The 23,829-nt window shown below is 55.3% G+C and overlaps 1 protein-coding gene across 4 annotated transcripts in view; it reads left to right on the forward strand.

Annotated features, from left to right (window-relative positions):
• The first annotated feature begins 5,101 nt into the window (after positions 1 to 5,101).
• Positions 5,102 to 23,829, forward strand: part of DHRS3 (dehydrogenase/reductase (SDR family) member 3) — a 38,724-nt gene continuing 19,996 nt past the window's right edge. Inside the window, exons 1-2 of one of the 4 annotated variants that reach the window (XM_012662597.1) lie at positions 5,102 to 5,219; positions 6,893 to 7,042. In XM_012662597.1, the coding sequence (XP_012518051.1) occupies positions 6,893 to 7,042 (150 nt within the window). In that variant the 5' untranslated portion in view covers positions 5,102 to 5,219. The other 3 variants (XM_012662598.1, XM_012662596.1, XM_012662595.1) reach the window with 3 other exon arrangements.

Genomic DNA, 23,829 nt, shown 5'->3' on the forward strand with positions numbered 1-23,829 from the left:
ACAAAAGTATAAAATTCCCAATTACAGCCGCTTTCCAGACTAAAATTTTAATGATATTGTGTATGGTCAATAGCGCGCACGTCTTTTGGGTTTTGTTGTTGTTCTTCTCCTTCATGACTGACCGCCCCACATAAGCACAACAAGCCGTTCACCGAGGCCGCAGATTCACAAGATTCGGAGGATCTGACTGTTCCATCTGTGTTCCAGCAACTGCAAGATTTGAACAAATTAACCCTCCTCTCTGGGGCTCAGTTTCCTCATCTGTTAAGTGGGGACAGCAACAGTACGCCCAAAGTGAGCTAATCCACGTGATGCACTGGAGCTGGTAACCTAGTAGGTGCTCAGTAAAAGGTAAAATAATAATCATTAAGTTTCTCAAGTTTGAGACACAATCTTCATATTGCAAATACATGCGCTTCCATTTGTCTGTTTTTTACTTGTTTTTACAAACTGACTAGGACAACATGCAATGAGACAGTGAAATAACTGACCAAACATAGCTTTTCAACAACCAAGCTGTTGCCACGGCTGGCAGGCAGCACCTGTGCTCTCTGCCCACTGAGAGGCGGGCCGCATGCCACAGAGGAAGCAGGCAGCCGAGTGCCAGGGTGCACGTGCAGGGCCAGGGAGACTCGGCTCTGTCTTCCCGCCTGAAGGCAGGGACCCGGCTTGTTTGTCGTCTTCCAGAGCCCTCATAAAAAATGGCAGAGACTTCGTAGACCCTGGGAGGGGCCACTGTCGAGAGGCACTAAGGCCAGGCTACAAGCAGTGGCCTCGGGCGAGTTACTGAGCATTTGGGGGTCTCTGTCCTCATCTGTTAGGACTACATGAGAGATCACCTTGAAGGAGCTAGAAAAGTACCCGGGATGTGACAAGCACGCAGTACATGTCAGCTAGCTGGGATGACTTAAATCCCTCAAGAGACTGCCATGTCTTTTTTTTTTTTAATCTCTCTGTGAAATCCAGTCTTAGTCTAAGTGGTACCTTTACTTCATACTGTGGATATTAAAACTTGGGTCAGTCTTTGTAAATATATTTCCAGAAAGAGCAAAGGAAAGCAGATTCCGCTTTTCTGAGACTGCTTCCTTGATTTCTTAGGACTTCAGAGAGTGACGTTGTTTGCTAGCCTGATGGTGGTCTAGGGGCCATGCTGGCAAACCACAGTCCACGGGCCAAACCTGGCCTACCCTTTTTTTTTGTACAGTCTATATGTCTAAGAGTGTCTTTACATTTTTAGGTGGTTGGAAAAGAATCAAAACAAGAATGACACTTCATGACCTGTGAAAGTTGTATAAAATTCAAATGTCAGTGTCCATAAAGTTTTACTAGGACACAACCACACTCATTCATGTGTATTGTTTGTGGCTATTCGTGCTAGAACAGCAAAGGTGAGCTGCTTCCACAGAGACCACGTGGCCCATAAAGTCCTTCATAGAACAGGTTCGCTGACCTCTGGTTTAGGGTAAGGAGTTAGTATTCCCATGGCCTCAGCTCTGTCCCCCTGCCACCCAGACTCCCCCATCCCCTCCAACCCCACCCCAGAGAGTGTGTTCCTTGAGCACATGAAGCCAGGTGGAAGGAAACAAACACCCAGTGAGCATCTTTTCCCTGCCAGACACTGCACCAGGCCCTTCAGAGATATCATCTCGGTATCGGCAAAATTCCCACTTTAGGGATGAGAAAACTGAGGCTCAGAGAGACAAATAACCTGCCAGAGCCAATAAGCGGCTGAGATTGGATTTGAAAACTCAGCTTTGCCAACCTCAAACCAATATTCTATACCTGGTTTAGAGTTATTTGACCAACCCAGGGGCAGAAGGCAGGTGAGGACCACTGGGTGCCTTCTGGCCTTGGCCCAAGCTTTCTCAGGTGACACGTTACACCCTGGGCCTGTTCCCTTGCTCAGCACCCCCCACCCCATGTTCCTGCCACGTTCCCAGCCTTGGCTCGGGTCTGCGTTTTCACCCGGCCCTGGCAGCCAGGATAAACACGGCCTGTCCAGCATCTGCTTGCACGCAGCCAGCAGAACCCACCTCCCCGCTGCCACGCCTGCAGCTCCAAACAATGATGGAGAAGGAAACCTCAGCCGGTGCCAGGAGAGACCGGGAGACGCAATTCCACGGAAAATACCCACCTGTGGGACAGGGAGGGGGCACTGTGCGGACTGAAAGGGCCTTTGTAGCGTTTTTATACCTGCTTTTATGTGTCCAGTCCTATGAGCCAGGCCTTGCCAAGGGGCCGAGAAAAGGGGCCCCCTTGGCAAATGTTCCGTATTAGGAAGGGGAGGTGCTTCGCGAAGGTTTTAAATCGTGTCTGGCCTCTGCGGACTTGCTCTCCTGGATACCTTGGTGCCCAAGCGTCCCGTCCCCACGGGGACCTTTCCACCCGCCTGAAGCTGGTTTCCCCTGTCCGTTCCCCCTGGCTGGGCAAGACACCCGGGTTGGCCATCGCATCAGCTCACGTTCTCTGGGCAGTCTGTCTCCACGAAGACCCTCCAGGGCAGCCGATCTTAAAATTCGTGGAACACTATTTTCCACTAGACCAGGAGGTTTTCTAAATCCAGCCCCCTCAGTTCAACGCTGCCGGCTTGTTCCGCTCAGGGAAACGTAGCCAATGGTGAAATAAAGCCACGTACATGTGTTCATGTGTGTCCGCACGTGCATGCGTGCGTGTGCGTGTGTCCATCGCACCAAATTATCGGTATTAAGATCCTGCACCACAGCTGCAGGAAGGGGGAGGGGGCAGCAGGTGGTGGGCGCTGACCTGCTGGGATTTGGCTCCTGTGACTGCAGTCCCCTGGGAGGAAAGGGACCCCTTGGGAGGTCCCTGAGCTTGGTGCTCACGGCAGCAGGGCCCCCAGGCGTCACTGTCTACCTATCGTTGACTAGTAGCATCTTACCATTCCATCCCTGGCCTGAGCACTTCTCACTGTTCTCCCCACAGCCATCTGGGTTCTGAGACTCTGTCCCGGACCCAGAAGCCCGAGCAGGCCTGCAGGACTGACCTCCGCACTTCTCCAACCTCAATGAGCAAACGAGCACCCGGGGATCTTGTGCAGTAAAATCAGAGTCTGATTCAGGAGGGCCAGGTGGGGCCTGGGAGTCTGCATCTCTAACACGTGACGCTGCTGCTGCTGCTGCTGCAGGGACCACATGGAGCGTGAAGGCTGCGCTGCACTGGGAGAGCTGAGTCACGGAACACGTTAGTTCTCCAGGCTGCCGTGCACCTCTTCCCTTGGCCCATAAAGGCTCCTTTCAGGCTTTCAGGCGCAGGCCTGGGATGTGAAATTTCAAACTTCGCCCTGGAGTTAAATTCCAGGAGGGGGTACCAACAGCAAAGCATAAAGGATGGGGGAGGGAAGGGAGGACGTGTCCCACACTGGTCTCACTGAAGCCAGGCCACAGGGACAATCATGCACCCCAGCCCAGGGCACAGTGCCTGCTCACCCCCATCTTCCAAGGACCTGGTGGGAGGGTGGTAGAGGAGGTGACAGTTCCCCTCTGGGCAGCTGATGCTGGGAGAGGGCTCACAGCAATGCCAGGTCCTCAAAACCCACATCCTGTAGGTGGAACAGGTAGAAAAAGGCCACAGGCCTCCTCGGGCCAGCTTCTGGGGCTGCCAATCCCTTTTGGGATTGCCCAGTGCATTCTTTTTCCCTCTGATTTCACCCCTAACCTGTTGAAGAGCACACTGTGTGGCCTGGTTCCTCCTGCATAAAATGGGCACAATGACACCCACCTCCTCCTTGGGCCGTTAAGGAAATTAAACTCGAATATGTGTAAAGGGCCCTACACACTAGAGGTCTGGCTTCTCAACCTCCTCCCCACCCACCCTTGGGCCACCATCCTAAACACACCCAAGGGAGTAGTAAGAGGGACCTAGTGGTCACCTAGCTGGTCTGGCGTCGTCTAACCGGGGTGAGAGCTGGTTGGGGTGGACATGCGTCTCTGTATAGGAGTTGCTCAATATCTTTGTTTCCCCACACCTAAAACATTGCCGGGGGCGGGGGTCGGGGGATCTTAACAAGTCCTTTCAGACTTTGGGTGTTAACCCTGCACGGGGAGAAAGGGCTGGAAGAAAAGTATAGCCAGTTAGCAGGAACGTGGCTGAGGCTGGGGCAGCTCGGAGGCACAGTGTCCCGCCTGGGCCGCTAGGCGGCTCCGAGGCTAACAGATGAGCACAGGCTGCGTCTGCACCGCGGTTCTGTCCTCAGACTTTCCCAGTCTTCACAGGCCTGGCTGACACCAACACCAGGCGCTGCTGGGCGGGCAGGGCCTCTCGCCCCCGGGCTGGGATTTCTTTCCCATTTTCACAGATGCCGAAGAGGGGAAGAGGCGGTCACCATGATGGAGTCCTGCCCTGGGAGGTGCACGAAGGCAGTGGTCTGCCCGTCAGCCACACTTCTGGAGGGTGGGAAGAGGCTTCAGGGAGTCCCTGCTCTGCAGTCCTTGGCCCAACAGCCTCCTCCACCTCTCTCCTCCCGTCCTGCCAGAGTGGGGTGGGGTGGGAAGAAGTCCGGATTTGGATTCCTCCCTCCTGCGCTTCCTGGCTGGGCAACCTGGAAAATGGGATAATAATACCCCCACCGCAAGGTCGGCGAGAGGACTCCGCGTCCACACGCAGGCCCTGGATGTAGATGGAGGACACTTTCTCTTCCTCACCCCTCCCTGCCTCTCTCTCCCAGCGGCTTAGCCAATTCACTGTGAAGAAAGACCCTCCCCTGCAGAACTTCTCCCCAGAACTAGAGGGTCTTTGCAGGCGAAGAGGTGATTTCCAGCCACACCTCACCAAATCAGCATTGCTCAAAGTGACTTTCTCACCCGGGCAGAGCATTAAAAATACCGATCCCAGCGCACCCAGCCCTGCTGAATCAGAAATTTCTGGGGGTGAGGCCCTGGAGTCCCCGTCTGAACAAGTCGCCTGCTGGAAACGACTGCCCCAGATTACAGGGCAGCTCCCTGGCTCCCTGTCGATCCTCTGGCCTGGGGATGTTCAGGGGCGGAGGCAAGTCCCATCAGCACTTTGAACTGGGGCTGCTTCTTAGTGACTCACCTCCCAGACTTCCTGCAACAGACAACTCTAAGTAGCTGGGTCCCACCCTCCAGTAGGGGAGACGTTTCTGCTGGGGAGGGCAGGAGGTCACAAGGTGGGCACCCCACCAGGGCAGGTCAGGGAGACCCAAAGAGAGAAGACGCTGCCTGCACGGCACAGGGGCACAGGTACAGGACGTTTTGTTTACAGGCTTTTGTTATTAAGGAAATTGCTGTCAGTCAAGGTAATTCTAGCCCAGATGAGCAATAAATATGCTCCCAGCTAATCTTACGGGGATTTTATTGGCACCTGGGGCAGAGGTTCCTTTACTCTGCCCACTCCCTCCCCTCAAAACAAAACCCTGCTCCCCAGCGGTGCTCCCCAGCGATGTGGGGGACTTGGGTCAGCCCTAGGAAGTGCACTCTAAGTGAAGATAGAAAACGTCCGGGCAAAGCTGGGGGGTGGCCTCCTGGTCCTACCTGGAGGCGGAGGATGACCAAAAGACTGAAAGAAAGCCCTGGGGGACCAGGTTGGATCGAGGCATGCGCGAGCTCCCCTGGGCCTGCCCCGCACGCAGGGGTGGTCACCTGGCCCGCGGGCGGCCGGGGCAAGGAGAAAAGTCTCGGGGAGGCAGCCGGCTCGCAGGAGTCGGTTCCAGCGTGTTCGAGTTCCAGCTGCGAGCCCTCAGGGACACCGGCGGCAAGTCCCGGCTTGCAGAGAGGGGAGCCAGTCCCGGGAGAGCGCAAGTCGCAGCGAGCCCGTGTGCGCGCTTATGCGCGCGCCCCGCGACGGCGCAGGGGGAGGGGAGGCCGCAGCAGCCACTCAGAGGAACCGTAGTGAAGCCTCCCAACAACTTTGACTGTCAATCAGACTTAATGGGGTATTAAAAAAAAAAAATGGGGGAAAAAGGGCCGCCTTCTCGCACAACGCCGCGACTGCCCGGGGAGCGAATGAATAAGGCCGCGCAGACCAGGGCGTCCGATCCACGCGCGCTCCGCACCCGGGCCCTCTCCAAGTTGCAAAGGACAAAAAGAAGGCAATAAATGCTAAAAAGGGAGAGAGAGGGAGCCGGATCGAGCGGCAACTCCCAGCGTCTGCTGGAGCAGAGAGGGAGGGAGCGAGCCGAGAGAGCGAGCGCGCGCGAGGGCGAGCCCTGCACGTAAAGAAACTGACACCCGGACCCCCCACTTCTCCTGCACGTTGCTGGCAATCAGATCGCGTTTAAGCAATTTCCTGAGCCCAAGAATAGCAATGAGTCGGGAGACTTTCGCGGGCTGAAATTGGGAGCTCCATGCCCTCCCCCCGCCCCACCACCACCACTTTTTTTTTCCTGGAGGAGGGGTGGGGGCGCGCTACAATTTGGAAACGGCTTTTTTTTTTTTTTTTAATCTTGCACTTTGAAACCGCGGGACTGTAGCAGGGTGCGCGCGTGCGGTTGGTGCCTTTTTTTTTTCTTCCCTGCCTAAACTCCTCTGTCAGTCTGTAAACATTACCTGAGAATTCCCCAGCCGAAACGGCTGCTGGGGCAAGAAACTTCTTGTTAGAACTTTCCACCTCCGGCTTCGCCTCCACCTCCCGTACCGTCCCAACCTTCTGAGACGCTTTTTCTCCTCCAGAGGAGGATTCATCTTTTTTTTTTCCCCCCCACCCTGTGCTTTGCATTTGGGAAGAGGTGATTTCAAGAGTGGCCAGGTGGGACGCCTCTCTCCTCCTTATTCGGTTTATTTATTGTTGTTTGTGGTGTTTTCTTTTTTTTAAATCCTGTTTTGTTCGGTCCGGGGAGTTTCGCCCCCTGCCCGGCTCCGCGGCGCGGAGGATGGTGTGGAAATGGCTGGGCGCCTTGGTGGTGTTCCCTCTGCAGATGATCTATCTGGTGGCGAAAGCAGCCGTCGGACTGGTGCTGCCCGCCAAGCTGCGGGACCTGTCGCGGGAGAACGTCCTCATCACCGGCGGCGGGAGAGGAATCGGCCGACAGCTCGCCCGCGAGTTCGCAGAGCGCGGCGCCAGAAAGGTACGCGGCACCGCGGCTGCCCGAGGTGGGGCCCGGGGGCGGGGGTGCGCCCACCTGCCGCCGCTGCGGGGTCGCGCGCCCGGGCGCGGAGGGTCGCCAGCCACCCCCCTGCCGCGCGCCACCCGCGAGTGCTGAGCTAGTCGGTTTCACCTTGTAAATTTCCCGGGCACCCGGCTGTCGTTTTTGGCAGGTCCAGAGCTGATTCGCTCCTTTGGGATCGGTGGCTGGCTGGCTATTCGCCCCCACCCCGAAACTTAGGAGACCCACCCAGTTGCCACATTCCTCCCTCCCGAAGGAAGGAGTTGTGTCCCCCCGCGACCCGCCCCGCCGTCGCCTTCCCCTTTTTGCCGCCACCCTGGAGTGCAGGGTGTGTGCGCTCCTCGCTGGAGCTGGGAGCCGCCTGCTCGCTGGCGCTTCGTATTTTCCTTGGCAACCCGCTTCCCAGCCCCAACCTGGGCGGCTGCAGCTCTGAAGACACGTTGAGAAGGGGTACTCGGTTCGGGTTTGAAAGAAGGTGGGGAGCGGTCTTGGATGGTGTAGCCTGGCCCGACAGGCACTCAGAGGCCCAGGTGTTTGGAAATCAGTAAAGAGGAGGTCGGGGGTAACCAGCAACAGATAAAGAGCCCTTGTTCTCACCTTCAACCCTGCCCCTCCCCCAATACAGCCCCGGAGGGGATCCCTCCCCAGTAAGTTGGGAGGTGGCGCTGTAGGGAGGGTCCTCCCCACCGGACACTGCTTTTAACTTTTTGGTGGTCCCAGCACCCCTTGCTCCAGGTTTTGGAGACCTGGTGCTGCAGAGTCGGGAGGGTGAGCCGGCTGTCACCCAACTCCCAGCTCAGGCCAGGCTGACTCACCCAGTGACCAGAGCCCTCCGGAGAGGGAAGCAGGCCGGGCTGTCTCCAGCCCGCTCAGTGAAAAGGAAGAGCGAAAACAGGGAATTAGTTTGAAACTTAAACTGTTGTGAACCAGGGGGGCGAAAGGGCCGGCGAAGCCAGCTGATCTGACATGGAGCCACATACCTCGGGGATTAAGTAAATATGTACTGTAGAAAACCAAACCTGCATGTAATTCCAGGTTGCTTTTGTTTTGTTAAATACTGCCCTGAGATTTACAATTCCTCCGGGTGGCTCTGACTGGGACTGAACTTTGGAGCCTAAACTATCAGCCAAAGCTGATCCGATTAACTCTTCCCTGGCCGGGCTGGCAGGGGCCTGCCACGGCCAGGCTGGTGGGGGTCGGGCTGTCCAGGACTCCCTCTTCTCCTTGGGTGGTTTGGACAGCTGCTTGACCTTGCAGTTGGAAGGGGAGTTCGGAAGTGTTTTTAACCCTTGGACACGCGGAGAAAGGGGAAGTGAGAGCTGTTCTCGGCAGTTTCATTTTCTCAAGGTGCTGGGCTCCCAAAGCCCTTCGTGGAGGGGCACCGGGAGGGCAGATGAGGGTGTCCTTGGGGAGAGAATGTGGGTTTGGGACAACTGTGTGTGATTGTTATTCCTTAGCTGTCTGCATCCCACAGAGACTTTCTTCTGCATCTTCCAGCTGGCCCACGTCCTGGGTCTCTTTCACTGCTCTGTGGCTGACAGCAGTAGGCAGATGAGGAACTCTTAGTCAATCTGGAAAAACTTGACTGACTATAAACAACCCTAAATTGGAAGAAGTAGTTGGCCTTGGGGGGGTGGGTATGATAGTGCCCGAGTGGAACCCGCAAGCCCGTGCGCTGGGAATCGCAGCCCCTCCGAACTCGGGATGGACTCCTCTTCCAGGGAGTAAACCCAAGGCTGATTAGAAATGTCTTAAATTGGTGTCAGGGCCCCCGAAAACAGGATCCATGGGGGCCTGTGAAACTTCCAGTGCCGTTCACGCTAGGTCCCGTCATCGGACCAAGTCAGGATGACCAGAAGTGCTCCCTGTCACTCATCATTATCTGTCCAATTACTGGAGCCGCTTTTTAATGAGACTTCTGCTTGCTGTCACGGTGGGGAATTTGGAATCGTGGCTTCTTGCCTGAGTCTGGCTGAGGCCAGTGAGTGGACTTGGGACACCCTCCCTCCCCGCCAGCCAAGAGTGTTTTGGGGCCCAGGGGGCTTGGGGACAAAGAGCCGAGTGCTGTGGGTGTGGGGAATTTACTACTGGGAGTGTGTTGGGGACAGGCGTGAACCCGTGGGCTTGGGGGTGGTCCAGGAGCATCAGAGAGAGCTGGAGAGTGCTGGTGCCCCCCCTTAGACAGGCGGCAGTGTGGAACCCCAGATGCCTCCTGTCTCCCCTTGGTGGAGCAGAGGCTGCATCTGAGAGCCTTCAAGCCTGATTCCGGTGGGATTGGATCTGAGGGGGAATGATTCCCAACAGAGGGGAAAATCAGTATCACATGAGAGTCTTTACAAACCGCTGACATGTCTCAGAGATATTATAGCTGTTTAATTTTTGGGGTGCAGTTGACAACCCAGTTGTTTCCCTTAATGACCTTGAGTTCAATGAGATTTGGCAATATTTGTGGGTGGTAGTGAGCCTTAGGCTGCACAGGTGGCTCAAATAAAGGTTTTTATTTGAGGGACACAAAGACCAGGGGTTCAGAATTTCCTAATCAGGAGACATCCCACCTTACCCACAGTGCACCGAGGTTGGTTGATGGAGGCAGGGCCTATCCTGGCGAGGGTCTCCAGGGGTAAGGCTCCTGCTGGGTCATCCCCCACCACACTCCTTTTTTACTTCCTGTGCCCTCCCGGAATTCCTCCTATGAAAGCACTCACAAAGCTCAGGCCCAGTCCTCTGCCCCGCAAGGGAATTAATTGACTAGTAGTGAGCTCAGTCTCCAAAATCTTGTGCGTTTGTTGTGGTTTTAGCAGGAGCACGTAGGAGAAGTGGACTGTTTGGAATTGCAGTGGCTGTTCCAGGCTTTGGTTCAGTATCGGGCTTGTGGCCGGACGAGAGCCCTGAGCCACGGTTGCAGGCCGGGGGAGGCAGGGCCAAGGTACATCAGCCCAGTCCCCTCGTCGGGACTCAAGGACTGATTTCAGGGAGGTAGAATGTGAGCTAGCTCGGAGTTGGATCTGCCTTGCTATTAGGGAGTTTACAGTATGTGGGTATATACCCTGTTCCTAAAGCAACTAGCCAGGAACTAGGCCTGCAGGTAGGTTTGTGAATCCTGTCTTCCATCACGTCCATCCCACAAGTCCTGTATCCTTCCCATCCCTAGCACGGGGGACGGCCTGGGCCCATCATTCATTCCCTTGTCAGCCATCCCTGAGAGACCTCGTTCAGCAAACCCACCTGTGGTTTCTAAGTGTTTGGCGCAGCTCCGGGCCATGGGAGAAAGTAGCAAAGATGAATAAAGGTCCAGAGACATGGCCAGGTGCTTACCGTGAAGGTACAAATGGCCGTGTATATTATATTAGCTTCCTATGGTTGCTGTACCAAATGACCACAAACCTGGTGGCTTCCAATAACAGAAATGTATCCTCTCACAGTTCTGGGGGCTGGAAGTCTGACATCAGGTGTTGGCGGGGTCGTTCTCCCTCTGAAGACTCTGGGGAGGATCCTTCCAGAGTCTTCCGGCTCCTGGTGGCTCCTGGCATTCCTTGGCTTGTGGCAACATCACTCCAATCTCTGCCTCTGTCTTCACAGGGCCTTTTCTGTGTGTCCCTCTGTGTCCCCTCCTCTTCTTATAAGGACACTAGTCATTGGATTTAGGGCACACACTAAATCCAGGGTGATCGCATCTTCAGATCCTTAACTAATCACATCTCCAAAGACCCCATTTCTCCATAAGGACACGTTCCGAAGTTCCTGATAGACGTGAGTTTGGGGGAGACATTACATAGTGGAGCCACAGAGGAGCAGTTCAGTTAGAACAAGGGCTTGTGGAAGGTTTCATGAAGGAAGTGGCATTTGAGTGAGCCTTGCAGAAGGTCAAGAGTTTCAGCCAGAAGGGACACAAGACGGGCAATCCAGGAACCACCTGATCAAAGGCTAAACCCAGCTGGAATTGCGGAGGGAGGCCAAGAGGGAAGCAAGACAATATTGGATAATGGGAGGGATCGGTAGGCGGGGAGTTCACATCTTGGACTCCAGGTTGGGTCAGTCCCGGTGAGAACAGGAAAAGGGAGAAAGAGAGGAGAGGGGTCCAGACAGGTCATCTGTGGGACCCAGAATCATCAGGCCAAAATAGCTGCATAAACAACTGACGTGGGAGAGAGCACTGCTCTCCCAGTGCCAGATCCTCCATCCTCACCTGCGTGCAGCCTGGAAGCAGGAAGGTGGGCCACCTGCCCTGCCTGTGGCGTCCAGGAGACGTCTTTCAGCTTGGAGCTTCCGGTCCTTGAGTTTCAAACAATGCACCTTACAATTCGAGCTGTCTCAAGAATAAACAAACAGCTCCCTCTTACTCCCCGCTCCTTCCCTTGGGGAACAAAGGTGTCTACCTCTGGGACCACGCCTCCTGCTGCTGCCTCGCTCACCTGGGCAGAGGCCAGACACTGGGTTCTCGATCCTGGAAAAGTCGCCACCTTCTCCGGGTTGCAGCCAAGAAACACGTCTATCAAATGAGAAGGGACACGGTGATCTTTAAGATCCTGGCGTGGGTCCGTCGCCCCAGGAGAGAACGGACTGCCATGCTCCCTGGGCTGCAAGGAGACTTTCAAGGGAAAAAAATCATTTGTCCTCATCACTGATTATCTCAGCCTTTCTTGCTAGTCTTCAGGACCCCGCTGCATGAAAAAGGAGCAAATCAGCCTTGGAAACCGTGCTGCGCCCTCCCTCATAGGAGGCCCCACACCCATTCTAACCCCCTCAACAGCCACAGTGGCTTCATTTCATCTCTCGTAGATGTTGATGTTTTCAACCTGCAGCTTTCAAGGGAATAAGAAGCCAAGTTCCCTATCTAGCACATAAAGCAAAATTTCCTGTTTTTTACCCTCAAATTGCCAAACTGAATGCTCCCTGCATCTAGTAATGGTGAATCTGAGTCGACAAGGCCATTCTTGGTCTACCCAGCCCTTCTGCTAATTCTTGTTTAGACTTCAAGCTCTTCTGAATTTTTATCTCTCCAGACCAAGCGCATTTGTTTATGATGGTGCAGAGTCCTCTGGTCTCTTTATCGTGGCGATGACTTTCTCTGATTCATTTCTGTCTGGGTATTTTCGGAGGCTATCTACTTTGAGAAAATGATCTCAGCTGTGTTTATGAGAGGGGGCCCCTTCTAACCCAGGAAATGTATCTGCTTGTCACAGTCACTGTAACTCATCCTGGAAAGCCTAGTCCCAACCTGCCTCTGCCACCAAAATCTTCCATCATTTTGAATGTCGTTGCAGGAAGGGTTCCAGACCCAACACATTCTCCCTTATCCTTGGACACAAGCATGACCACACCTGGCGTGTTACAAGATGGTTCTCGATGTTGCCTTCGGGAGACACAGTCTAAAAATACACCAGTCTACAGGATACTTAAGGCAACATTTCACACATATTATTCAGATGAACCCTGGTGATCAGGAAACAGTTGAAGCCAAATGGAAATGAGAGAAGTAAATTTACTCAGACGCCGGCACAGTCGAATGGTTGGTGGGAACTCATTCATTCATTCACTTATTCATACATTTAACCCATTTACTGAGCACCTACTATGTGCCAGGCACTGTTCTAGGCACTGGGGAGATGGCAGGGAGCAAAGCAGATGACAGTCCCCACCCATGTAGAGCTGACAGCGAGGGAGACAGATAACAAGCAGGTAAATAGGTAGGACGTCAGATCATAGTAAGCTCTATGAACAAGCGAAGCAAGGAGGGAACAGTGAATGGAGGCCGGTGACATTCTAGACAGGGCGAGTAGGCCATGAGGAAAGGCCTGAGGGAAGCCCCGGCGTGGTGGGAAGGGAGCGGCAGTGTTCCAGGCAGAGGGAAGAGTGGGGGCTCTGAGGAGCGAATGTGCTGGGAGTGTTTGGGGGACGAGAGGCGGCCAGCATGGCTGGAGCAGAGAGCAAGGGGAAAGAGGAGGAACTGAGGCAGGTGGGTTCCAGGGCGGGCGGGCCCAGCTGACCCCAGGACTGGCTTTGGTTTTGACTCCGAGAGAAGCTGGGAGCTGTTCAAGTGTTATGCTCTAACCTAAGTCTTAGCAGGACCACCCGGCTGCTGTGCTGGGGAGCACAGCCAGGGGACAGGGGAGGGGGCCAGGCCAGGGCCGGAGACCAGTTAGGAGGCCGCTGGGTTCCCGTGGCTCCCCTAAGAACACCGTACCCCACACTTGCTTCCCCATCTTCTTTGAGAGCTTCCGGAGCTCAGGGCGTGCTCTCAGCATCGCGCCTGGGGTTTCAGAAGGTGCCGAGGGAGGGCTCCTCCGGTAGCACTACAGTCAAAGCGCGAGCGTGCGGGCCGAGCGGCACCTAGCATCCGGGCGGGCCTGTGTGCCGCCATCACAAGGGGTGGGAGTCAGCCGCACCGGGGCCTTGGGGGTCTGCTGGGAAGCCCTGCTGGCGACTGGGTCCTGAGCTGTTCTTTCTGGTCACTGAGGAGTGACAACCAGCTCGAGGCTGACAGCTCTGAGGAACTGTGACTGGTTGGCTCCGTTCATTGATTCAGCAAGCTGGCATTGGAGAGCCCACAGGGAGCCACAGAAACAAGGTTCTCTCCTCGTGGCACTTAGCGTTCCTGGAGCAACGACCATCTCCAGATTGAACAGCGCCTGACGCTTTGGAAGGCTGCGTGGACCCCAGCAGGCTGACTTTCAGTGGCGGCAATGCTCGGCTCCCCCTAATGATAAAATCACCTCTGCTGGTGCCCGGAAGGAAAGAGTTGCTTTTCTGTTCTACTTTGTCGCAGGACTTTGGGAGCACTGTGGTCAGGTTGGATCAGTTGACACATGGAGAGGGCCTTTGAGCAACTGGAGGGTGTCCAAGGAATGGGCTCAGGGTAACAGGACTGGAAGCCACGCCTTGGGCTGGCTGGCAAGTTGGCAAGTTTACTACCTAAGAGGTGGGAGATTATACCAGCTGCCTTCCAACACGGTGGGGGCATGGGACCCGTTCCAGATGGTTCTGGAGGGCTGCACCGGGCCTGTGGAGAGGGCTCAGGAAGAAGACCTGGGCCCTGCAACAGGGACACCTTCCTGCCCTTTTGGGGCTTTCTGCAAATGAACAGGCTGCGCCTTAAGCAAAGATGGCATAGAGATTCCTGCATACAGGAAGGTCAGGCTCTGGACGACCTCCTGGGTCCCTTCCACCACTTAGATGTTGTGAGTCGTCATCACCAGAGTGATGTCAGTGAGGACAGTGACCCACGCGGGGATGGGGGACAGGAGGAGGAGGGGACACCAGCATCAATCAACCAACACTTAAAAGAAGACAACCCTTCTCGGCGTAACCTCACTAGGGGCCTTGGGCAGTTACATCATTCCTTTGTCCAGGTTTTTCAGGGTGCTGGGGGGAGCTGGGAGGGACAAGCACATGTTCACATCCTTCACCCTGAACTTCAGCCCTAACTCAGACCCCTGCGGCTCCCGGACCGGACACCGACGGCTTCTTTGGGCTCCTAGTAATACATGTGTTTGTGGCACTATATATGACTGCGGTAATAAACAACCGGACTTCAAAAAGTTCATGGAAAATGCAATAAAAGATAAAAATAAAAAACATAAACGTTATTTCTCAACGTAAGCTCCATCAAGTTGAAGACACTTTTGTAAGCGATGATACCAGCCCTTTAGTCCCTCCCTAGAGAACCGAGCGACCCAGGACTTTAACCGTGTCAATGTCATCTTTTTTTTCCTTCGGGATCTTACCGGGGAAGCCACGTTCCCTCTCCTGTTATGGTTCTCCAAAGAAGCGCTTCGGGACGCTGACCCCACTTGTTTGAAATTCCAGTTGAAAGCTCTGGTCTCGTCTGCAGCCGATCTGGCCACAACCGTGTCGGTGCCCATCAAGGGAGAGTTTGCACAGCTTTAACTGTCCAGCCAGAACCGTGTGGGCTGCTCCAGTTGCGATGTCTGCGGCGCGGGCTACTGTGCTGTCAATCTCGGGCCTCCTCAGGGAGGGCACAGACAAGATTAGTTTTTTCCTCGCAAACGGATGTGGATGGTCTGCTAGGGCTTCGTCCTCAACGTCGTCTCATCCCTTCTCAAAGCCATTTGTAAACTGCTGATGGGGCATCGTGTCCATCAGTGATTTTATCATTCTCCCCTCCCAAGCTTCCCCATAAATTTTATGTTCGTTCTTACTTCAATTTTAGCAGAATTTGCCTTGCTCTGATAGGGGCTCTTTGCAAACTGATGTCTTATCCTTCTTAGTGCCTCAAACTAGATCCTGTTCAGACGTGTCATAACAAGTTAGTTTGTATTTGTTTTGGTGCAAAAACATTTTGAAATCCATGCATAGTTTTTTCACAATACTCATTTCCCGTGAACTTTTGGAAGACCCCTTGTGCACGATTGTGGTAATATACACGCCTGCGGTGCTGTGCGTGGCATGGTAGTCCACGTGACTGTGTTACTATACATAATGTGGCACTGTACGTGGCTGCAGCCGTGTACGTGACTGAGTACTCTGTGACAGCACCGTCCTTTTTCTCGTTCCTTGTCTTGCTTGACCACAGCACGCTCAGAAGCAGGTGTGACCCGCCCATTTGTGAGGTGCGGGGAAGTGAGGTTCCCTGGGACGTGCAGCCGGAGACGTGCAGCCGGAGACAGACTTTGTGGCCAGGATTCCCAGCTTCAGAACCAGAGCTTTTCCCACTGGGACAGATCATCTCAGCCTGGCCTGGCCTACCTCATTTGGGGTTACGGAGAGGTCAAGAGACAAGCTGTTAAATAATGGGGCCTCGTACACAGAGAGTTCTGGAGAGAAGTTTGATAAGGAGTAAGTGAGTCACCAGGATGCAGGCAGGGCCGTAGTTAAAGCCACATTTACACAAACATTTTTTAGAGCGCTGAGTGGCAGTATTTGCATACAATGCATGGGATACTTGCCAAGGGATTCAAGTAGTCATCAGTGATCAGGGTTTATTTTAAAGAGTTAAGTGGCAAGCAGGAGAGTAGCAGGTTGAATTTCTTTCCTTTGACAATCAGTGCAGCACCTTGCTAGGCGAGGACCCAGCTGTTGAGGAATGAATGAGTGACAGCTCCCTGCAACCCAGCCTGAGGTCACCTGGGTGCTCCGATAGTCCAGGGAAGGGAGAGATCTCTGCAAACGGAGGGAAACTTAGAAGACTTCTTGAAGGAGGTGGCACCTGAGGGGCTTGCAGTAAGTCTTCTGCGGTTGCAGAGCCCCTCAAGGATCGAAAGAAAGTATGTGCCAAGAAGAACGTGCAACAACACACGTTTGTACTTCTGAGGGCTCCCACACTCCCGATGCCTTTCTTTGATGCTTGGCGAAGAAGGCTTGGACTAGATCCAGTCAAAGCCCATCCAAGTCCTACAGGCTCACATGCAGGTCCAGGACCAGAGCTTGTGTCAGAGGCAGGGGACAGTCTGGTGTCCTGTGATGCAGAAGCCAGGGCCAGGGCCAGGGTCAGGGCAGACAGGACGGATTTGTGGCTCGGTGCTTGATGCCAACAATGATCAGCCTGGCGAAGGCCACCGGGCCCAAGCCTTTCTTGCCGCACTGCTCATCCCCTGCTTAGAGGAATGTGACCCCAAATGGACCCACTCCCTGGTCCGGTGCAGGCCGTCCTGCAGCCCAGGAGCAGAGGCTGGCAAGGCTGGTCTGGGGGGGCCCAGCCACCACTCTGGTCTGAGCTGTCCGACCTCCCCAACTCCCCAACTCCCCTACACAGGGCATGGGTCATTTTCATCTCTGCGTCCAAATGGCTCAATTGGTCAGGGCTGGGCTGTGGTGAGGCCACAGTCAGGGGTTACCATGGCAACTCACTGTGCTATGTGGCTGCTTGTCTATATCGGCAAGGGCAAAGGGCATGTCCCTCTCACTCGTGTCTTTGGCACCTGACACAGTATCTGGCACACAGTAGGCACTTAATAAATGTTTGTTGCCTGAATGAATACATGACCAACTCATCATAGCTAGTTAGAGCCAGTGATTACTGAGCACCTACTATGTGCCAGGGACCGATCTAAGCACTTTACATGTAACGAGGTCACTTACTCTCCACAGTAACCTTCCAATGTGGTACTGTTACCTTCTTCTTCTTACTGACAAGCCTCTGAGGCTCAGTAACTTGAAATCACACACCTGGTAAGCAACCGAGTAGGACTCAAACTCACAACCAGCAAGCCTTATTGCCTCTCAGTCATTCCGTGGAAGAGACCCTGTCGACAGCCCCTGGCAGAGTCTGCGCGGTGTGTGCCATCAGCAGCCAGAGCGTCTGAATGGGTCAAACAGCATCACTCCAGCTCTCCTGATGGGGGGTCTGGAGGGGTCCTTCACATCGGTTTACTGACTCGTGGGACCGGAAGGTCCAACTTTGGGCATGTTCCCGGGGGCTCCGTGTTGCCAGGTCTCAGTCTCTCTGCTTCATTCTCTTCCTCTCACGTTCAGGCAGACCTCTCTGCCCAGGAGCTGCTCCCACCTGCTCCTGGCTGCTCCTAACTCAAACCCTCCCAGCTCCCAGGCGAGTGGACAGACAGGTGTCCTTTGCCCAGCAGTTCTGGAAGGGCCCAGGAATTGAGTCTTCCTGGCAGTGATTGGGGTGAGTCTCAACCAGTCACTGGAGATGGTGTTCTAATTGGCCAGCTGATGGTCAAGGGCAGCCTCTGAGCCAGAGGTATGCCAGCCCCAGCCAGGCCACAAGGCTCAAGAGTGGGGAGGTGGGCTTTTGCAAGGGAAATTGGAGTGCTCTGACCAGGAGCAAGGGGGTCAGGTACAGACATCCAGTACACTTCCTTGTGGAGGGACATCTCGTTTTCAGTCATCCTAGGTGGAAACTGCCAGAAGACCCAGGCCTGCCTGTATCAGGCAGCCCTCCAGGTCTAATCCTGCAGACCTTATCAGGTCATTGGCCGATGCCCCTGGGCAAAAAGGACGCAATAGACTTCTCAGTGTCAAGCTGAAGCCTCTCCGCCATCAGGGAGTTTGTAGTTCAAAGAGGCAAAATGTGCAGCCACCACATGCAGCAGGTTGTCAACAGACTTTCTTTAGAACCTTTTCGAGAAGATTTAAGGCCACTTGATAGGAAAGAAAAGGAAGCCCCTTTGCTAGGGCACGGTTCCTGGTGCTGTTTCCATGGGGACGAGAGGCCAGCTCTCCCTCCCCTCCAGCTGCAGGCAGGTGAGCAGAACAGAGCTGATACCGCATCCTTCTGAGGTGGGGAGAGGTCCTCTGGGGTCCCTTTAGGGCTCCCACATCCCAGAATGCTGTGGCCTTTCTCAAACAGGCGCAGTAGCAGGTCACCATGGGGAGCTGGGGCCAGCGTGACCGCAAAGGGCGGTGTGACCTTCATGCAGGGGGCCGTCCTGCCAGACACACCCACATGGGGCCCGTCCAGCCTCGGCTACACATGCCACATCCTCACTTCTACGCTGGCAAAAAACGGGGAGTCTGACCTGGCTTCTCCGGGCCACTTCCTGTGAACATACGGCAGAGGGGCTGGGATCCTACAGGGACAGCAGGGGGCAGGGGCAGTGTGGGCTGGGGACACAGCGCACCCGTGAGGGTTCACACCACCTCAGCTGGCAGATCATTGCCTTGGTGCTAGGGACATCTCCCGAGCCTTGGGATCAGCAGAAGCATGTGCGTTAGTGTATGGGAGAGAGCGTGTGCGTGCGCATGCGCGTGTGCGTGTGTGTGTGTGCACGCGTGTGTGTGGTTTTCAGCAATTCAGGTGTTGAGCTCAGCAGTCAAGCACACCAAAGTTCATAGGCTGGCTCCTCCATTCCCTTGCAGTGTGACCCTGTGTAAGTTACGAGGCCTCTCTGAGCCTCAGTTTCCTCATCTGTCAAGCGAGGATTAAATGCGATCATGTATCTAAAGTCGTGAGCGCAAAACGTGTGCTAAGTAAGCGTCAGCCGTGACGGTGAGGCTGCGGGTCGTGTTTGGCCACAGCCTCTACAAAAGTGTCCGGGGCGGAAATGGTTTGTTTCATTTGTTGTAAGAGATGCTGACAGGCTAGTGTGGGGAGGGGGCGCTCTACGGTGAGAGACCACAGGCCGTGAGGCAGACACACTCGGTTTCCAATCCCAGCTCTTCCGGCCTTGACCAGGCGCTCCGCCTTCCGTGCGAGCTTCCTGTGGCTGCTGGAACAAGTCACCGTACCCCGGGCGTAAAGCAGCACGCATTTGCCCTCTTCCGTCCTGGGGCTCGGAAGTCGGGCTCGGCTCTCCCTGGGCTGCAGCAAGGGGTTAGGGCCGCGCTTCCTCACCAGGCTCCCGGGAGAACCCTTTCCTTGCCCTTTCCGGCTTCTGGAGACTCGCCGCCTTCCTGTGCGCGTGGCCCCGTCCTCCATCCTCAACGTCAGCGAAGCTCCATCACTCTGCCCTTTCCCCACCCGACTCTTCTGCCTCCCTTGTCGACTTTAAAAGGCCCCTGGCGCTGCCTCGGGCCGCGTGGATAAAGCAGGATGGTCCCTCTGTGAAAGCCGATCAGCAAACGTACCGCCATCTGCCCTCGTCCCCTTCCCGGGGAAGGCAACGCAGGCGGAGGTCCTGGGGATTAGGACACGGGCGTCTTGGGGGGTCCGTCAGTCTGCCAGCCCCACTCCTCAGTTCCCTCACCTATGAAGGCAGTGCTAGTCTCACCTCCCAGGGCCCCTGGGGCACTCCAGGAGATTGGTGAGCACGCCAGGCAGGGGATCTCAGCAAGGGATTGGAAAATGTTGGTTGGGTCTGCCCTGAGCGCCTGCTGAATACAAAGCGGTGTCCCAGGTGCCACATGGAGTCTCCAGGAACGGAAGATGTCACAGTCCCTGCTGTAGAGTGGCCGGAACGTAGCTGGCGGTCGAGGAGGGTTTGCCCTTGAGAGCCAAACAGAAATGGGGGACGCCGGGCCCCACGCGGGGCGCGCGGCTTATCCACAGAAGAGAAAACTCGGGATCATCCTGGAGGGCTCCTCCAGGGCTGGACTTGACAGGGGCGAAGGGCACTGGGGGTCTCCCAGGTCACAGGGACGTGGTGGGCCCTGCACAGGTGCGGCAAGGCAAAAAGACACTCAGGGTTCCGGGCCCCTCCTCGGTCCAGGTAGAGAGACAGGCGGTAGCCCGCAGCTGTGGTGGGACGGGTGCTCTGATGCGGCAGACAGGGCAGACAGAGCAGACAGCTGCGAGCACAGACAGGGGCTTCCAATCAGGCTTTGACACCATCGTTGTTAATTAAGTACTTCCCACACGCTAAGTAATTTACACGGACAATCTGATTTGCACCTGAGAGCAACCCTATCAAGTAGGAACTATTTCTGTCCCCATTTGAAAGATTAAAAAAACTAGGGCTCAGAGAGGTTAAACACTTCCCTTAGGCAACACAGCACAGGCAGCCATGGGACTGGAATCCAGGCAGTCTGGCATTGACGAGAGGAATTCTGGCTGTGCCCCAGGTTAGGGTCTGAAGTAAGACATCAAGGAGGAGGTAGACGCAGCTGAAGGAAAATATGCCAGGCAGGGGGAACCCCAGAGACTTGGTCTGGCCAGAACAAAAATGGGAGCGGGGAGTGGGGACGGATGTGCCGGACCACACGTCGCAGGCTGGGTGATTGTGGGGTAGGGTTTGGACTTGATCAGGAGAGCATGGGGAACCGCTGAAGGGTTTCTGCAGGATGCATGACCAGACCAGGTGAGCGGAAGGTGAAGGGGGCCTGATTTTCCAACAGAATCCTCCGATGCTGGAGGGAAGGGATGCTCTCCGAGGACCACTGCGCGTCACTCTCTGCGGGGCTGTGCTGAGGAGAAGCCCTGCCTCACCTGGCCCCCTGGGCCAAGCCCCGGGTTTGCTCCCCGCATCCTGGCCTTTGACGGATGTGCTGACCCAGCCACTTCCTGCTGCAGTGTCCCACTTCCCCTGAGTCCCCCAGCGCCCTGGGCCAGATCCCCAGCCTGAGGGCACAAGGCCAGTCAGCCAGAAGGGGCAACTCCAAGGTGGTTGACCTTCGTCCTAGCACAGATTAAACTGATTCCTAATTAATAGCCTATATGCTAGTTACCCGGGCATAGCTTGCAAGTAATTTAAGGTTTGTCCTTGGAGTCTGGTCCATAAATTATGTTTAATTAGCTGAAGGTCTCCCTGGACACACCAGCCCTGGTGTGTTATTGGGCACACCAGCTCATCGACCTCTGAATTTCACGTTGGGGGATGAAGGAGATGCTGAAAGTTACTCCAATAAAAAGTTTATCTTTCCTTTTCTGAAACAACAGCTGAATTTTGATCTCTGCCAGCAGCTCTAAGAGGTGCTGCCTGCCGGGGTTAGGGTCCCTGCTCACTTACTTCTTGCTCTTCTGTGCTCTTGACCAACTACTTGCACTTCCAGGGCCTCAGTGACCCATCTCTAAAATGGGCCCACAGTTCAGGTGAGCAGCCCCTTACCTCAAACGCTTGGGGCCAGTTGTGTTTCATAGTTCAAATGTGTTGGACTTTAGAAACACAACAGGACACACAGGCTTAGTGACGCCCACAGCAGGGTCTGGGGGCCGCCCCACTATCCCCCCCAGACACAATGAGAGTCACCGCAGTGGGGTAAGGAGACCAGAAGTAGCTTCACAATTGTTCTAATTAGGCTTGCGCCCAAAGAATGGGTCCAAGTTAAGAAAAATGTAGGATTTTAGAGCTTTTTGGATTCTAGAACTGAGGATAAGGGGCTATGAACCTCACCGTTGAACTCAGAGAAGCTCCGAGTAAATGCTAACCACGATGAGTTTTGTTGTTGTTACGACTTTTGTCCCCGTATCTAATATGCTTCCACGTCGACTGCCTCCGCTGCCCCGCGTGTGGAGAGGCTGGTGTCAGCTGTCTGATCAGGACATGTTGCACACTAGCCCTGCTTCCTGCTGCCCTGGGAAGGGTGGAAGGCTCGTGACTTGGCATCAGGTCCCACTGGGTGTTGTTATTGAGTGCCTCTGTGTGACAGCCAGCTTTTCCACTGGGCCCTGCACTCAGAAGGGCCCTATGCTTGATTTAAGGCTCTGCTGTCACCATCCTGAAATTCTTCATAATTTTTGAACAAGGGGCCCCGCAAATTATGTGGCTGGTCCTCGTGATTAGCCGTACCACACGGGGTGTCAACATCGTCCCTCCTGAGGTCCGCTCAAAGGCAGGTCGTTTCACCAGGGATGCAAAATCATGTCATTCATTCATTCACACACTCCCGGGGCATCTGATTACCAAGCCAAGTCTGGGAATTCATCAGGAGAGCCTGCGTGCTAGAGAGTATGTGTGTTTGGGAGTGGAGGAGACAGACAAAAACCAGCAAACAAATAACATTATAATTTCAGACAGTGACAAAGTGCTGTAGATATAAGAAAACAGGGTGATGTGAGGGAGAAGGATTTAAATATTAACTGCAGTGAAGGAGAAACTGGAATTGGCTTTAGACTGTGCCTTGCTGCGTTCCAGGGTTGCTTATATATCTGGGGCCGTTTCCAGGTTCCCCACCCCCACAGGGCAGGGTGGTCTTGAGTTAGTGGGGTCCAGGTAGGGGAACCAGTTTGGGGGCTCCTTGGGCCCAGGGGACTATTCACCCCCAAAACCCCATAGCCCCAGCTGCCCATAGTAAACCCAGAGGCCAAGTCTGGGGGGCAGGTCGGGGAGGAGAAGGCTGCCTTGGTTTCTCTGAGCATCTTCGAGTTCTCGCTGTGCCAGGCCCCAGCACCTGAGGCTTCTGACCAACCCCTGCCGCTTGGTGAGCATTTTCTCACACTTTTGACCTTCCCCACACTAGCATAGGAGGCAAGTTTCCATTTTCCCCACTTCCCCAGATGGAGGTGGTGAAGCCCAGAGATGCCAAGTGACTCATCTAAAAGTCACACAGCAAATCAACTCCAGAGCAGATTCCTTGAGGCCCCAGCCAGGCTGCTTTCCATTCCAAAGGCTAGTTCAGGCGCTAGGCGCTCAGCACTGCCAGGGGTATGCAGTCCAAGGCTGCTCTGGGGGCTCTGGGGAATAAACCGCCCCTGCTTCCCGAGTGATGGTGGCCATCAGGACATTTTACGCCCCTCCATACCTAGAGGCCACCCCTCTCCCCTAGGCTTCCAAGGGAGAGAGCATGAGCTTCCCAGAAAGCCTGGCGCAAAGGCAGGCACTTCCCTATCTGTTCCCAGGAAAACCCAAAGTTGACCTCGGAGGCCCAGCCCTTTGGTTTGGAGGCCCCCCGGGGAGGCGGAGACCGAGTCCCTAGTGGAGAGGCTGTCCGCAGATGGGTGGGAGCTGCCAGCCCCCAGGGGTGCTGCGGAGGAGGGAAGCGTTCCAGCTGGGCCGGTGCCTGCAGGGGGGCGGTGGAGGGCTGTCGGGACGGTTCACGCGGCGGCCAGCAGACTGGCTGCGTGTTGCAATGTCTGGTGGCGTTTGCAGCATCCTGTCCGCGTGTGCAGCTGGGGTAACCTCGGGCCGGCGCGGAGGAGCGTGTGTGGCTCGCAGGCCGCCCGGCCGGAGGCTGCTGGCACCTTGCATCTCATTTACAGCTCCGGGTTCAGCCACAGGTCAGCGGCGCCGTGACATCACGGCGTCTGTTTACCACCCGCTCGGGCAAGAAGGGGCGGGCGGTCCCGGGGCAGGAGGGGGACCCCAGCCCCTCCTCGGCCACTCCCGGCCCCCGACCCAGCACCCCTCCTCACCCCTTCTCCTAGTCCCTTCCCCATCTGCACCCGGTACCTCAAGCCGGCCCCCTCCTCACCCTCTACCCTGTCCCCTTCCATCTGTACCCAGGATCCTCGCCGGCCC

Source organism: Propithecus coquereli, unplaced genomic scaffold, assembly GCF_000956105.1.
Source record: "Propithecus coquereli isolate 6110/MARCELLA unplaced genomic scaffold, Pcoq_1.0 Scaffold77, whole genome shotgun sequence".
NCBI lineage: Eukaryota > Metazoa > Chordata > Mammalia > Primates > Indriidae > Propithecus > Propithecus coquereli.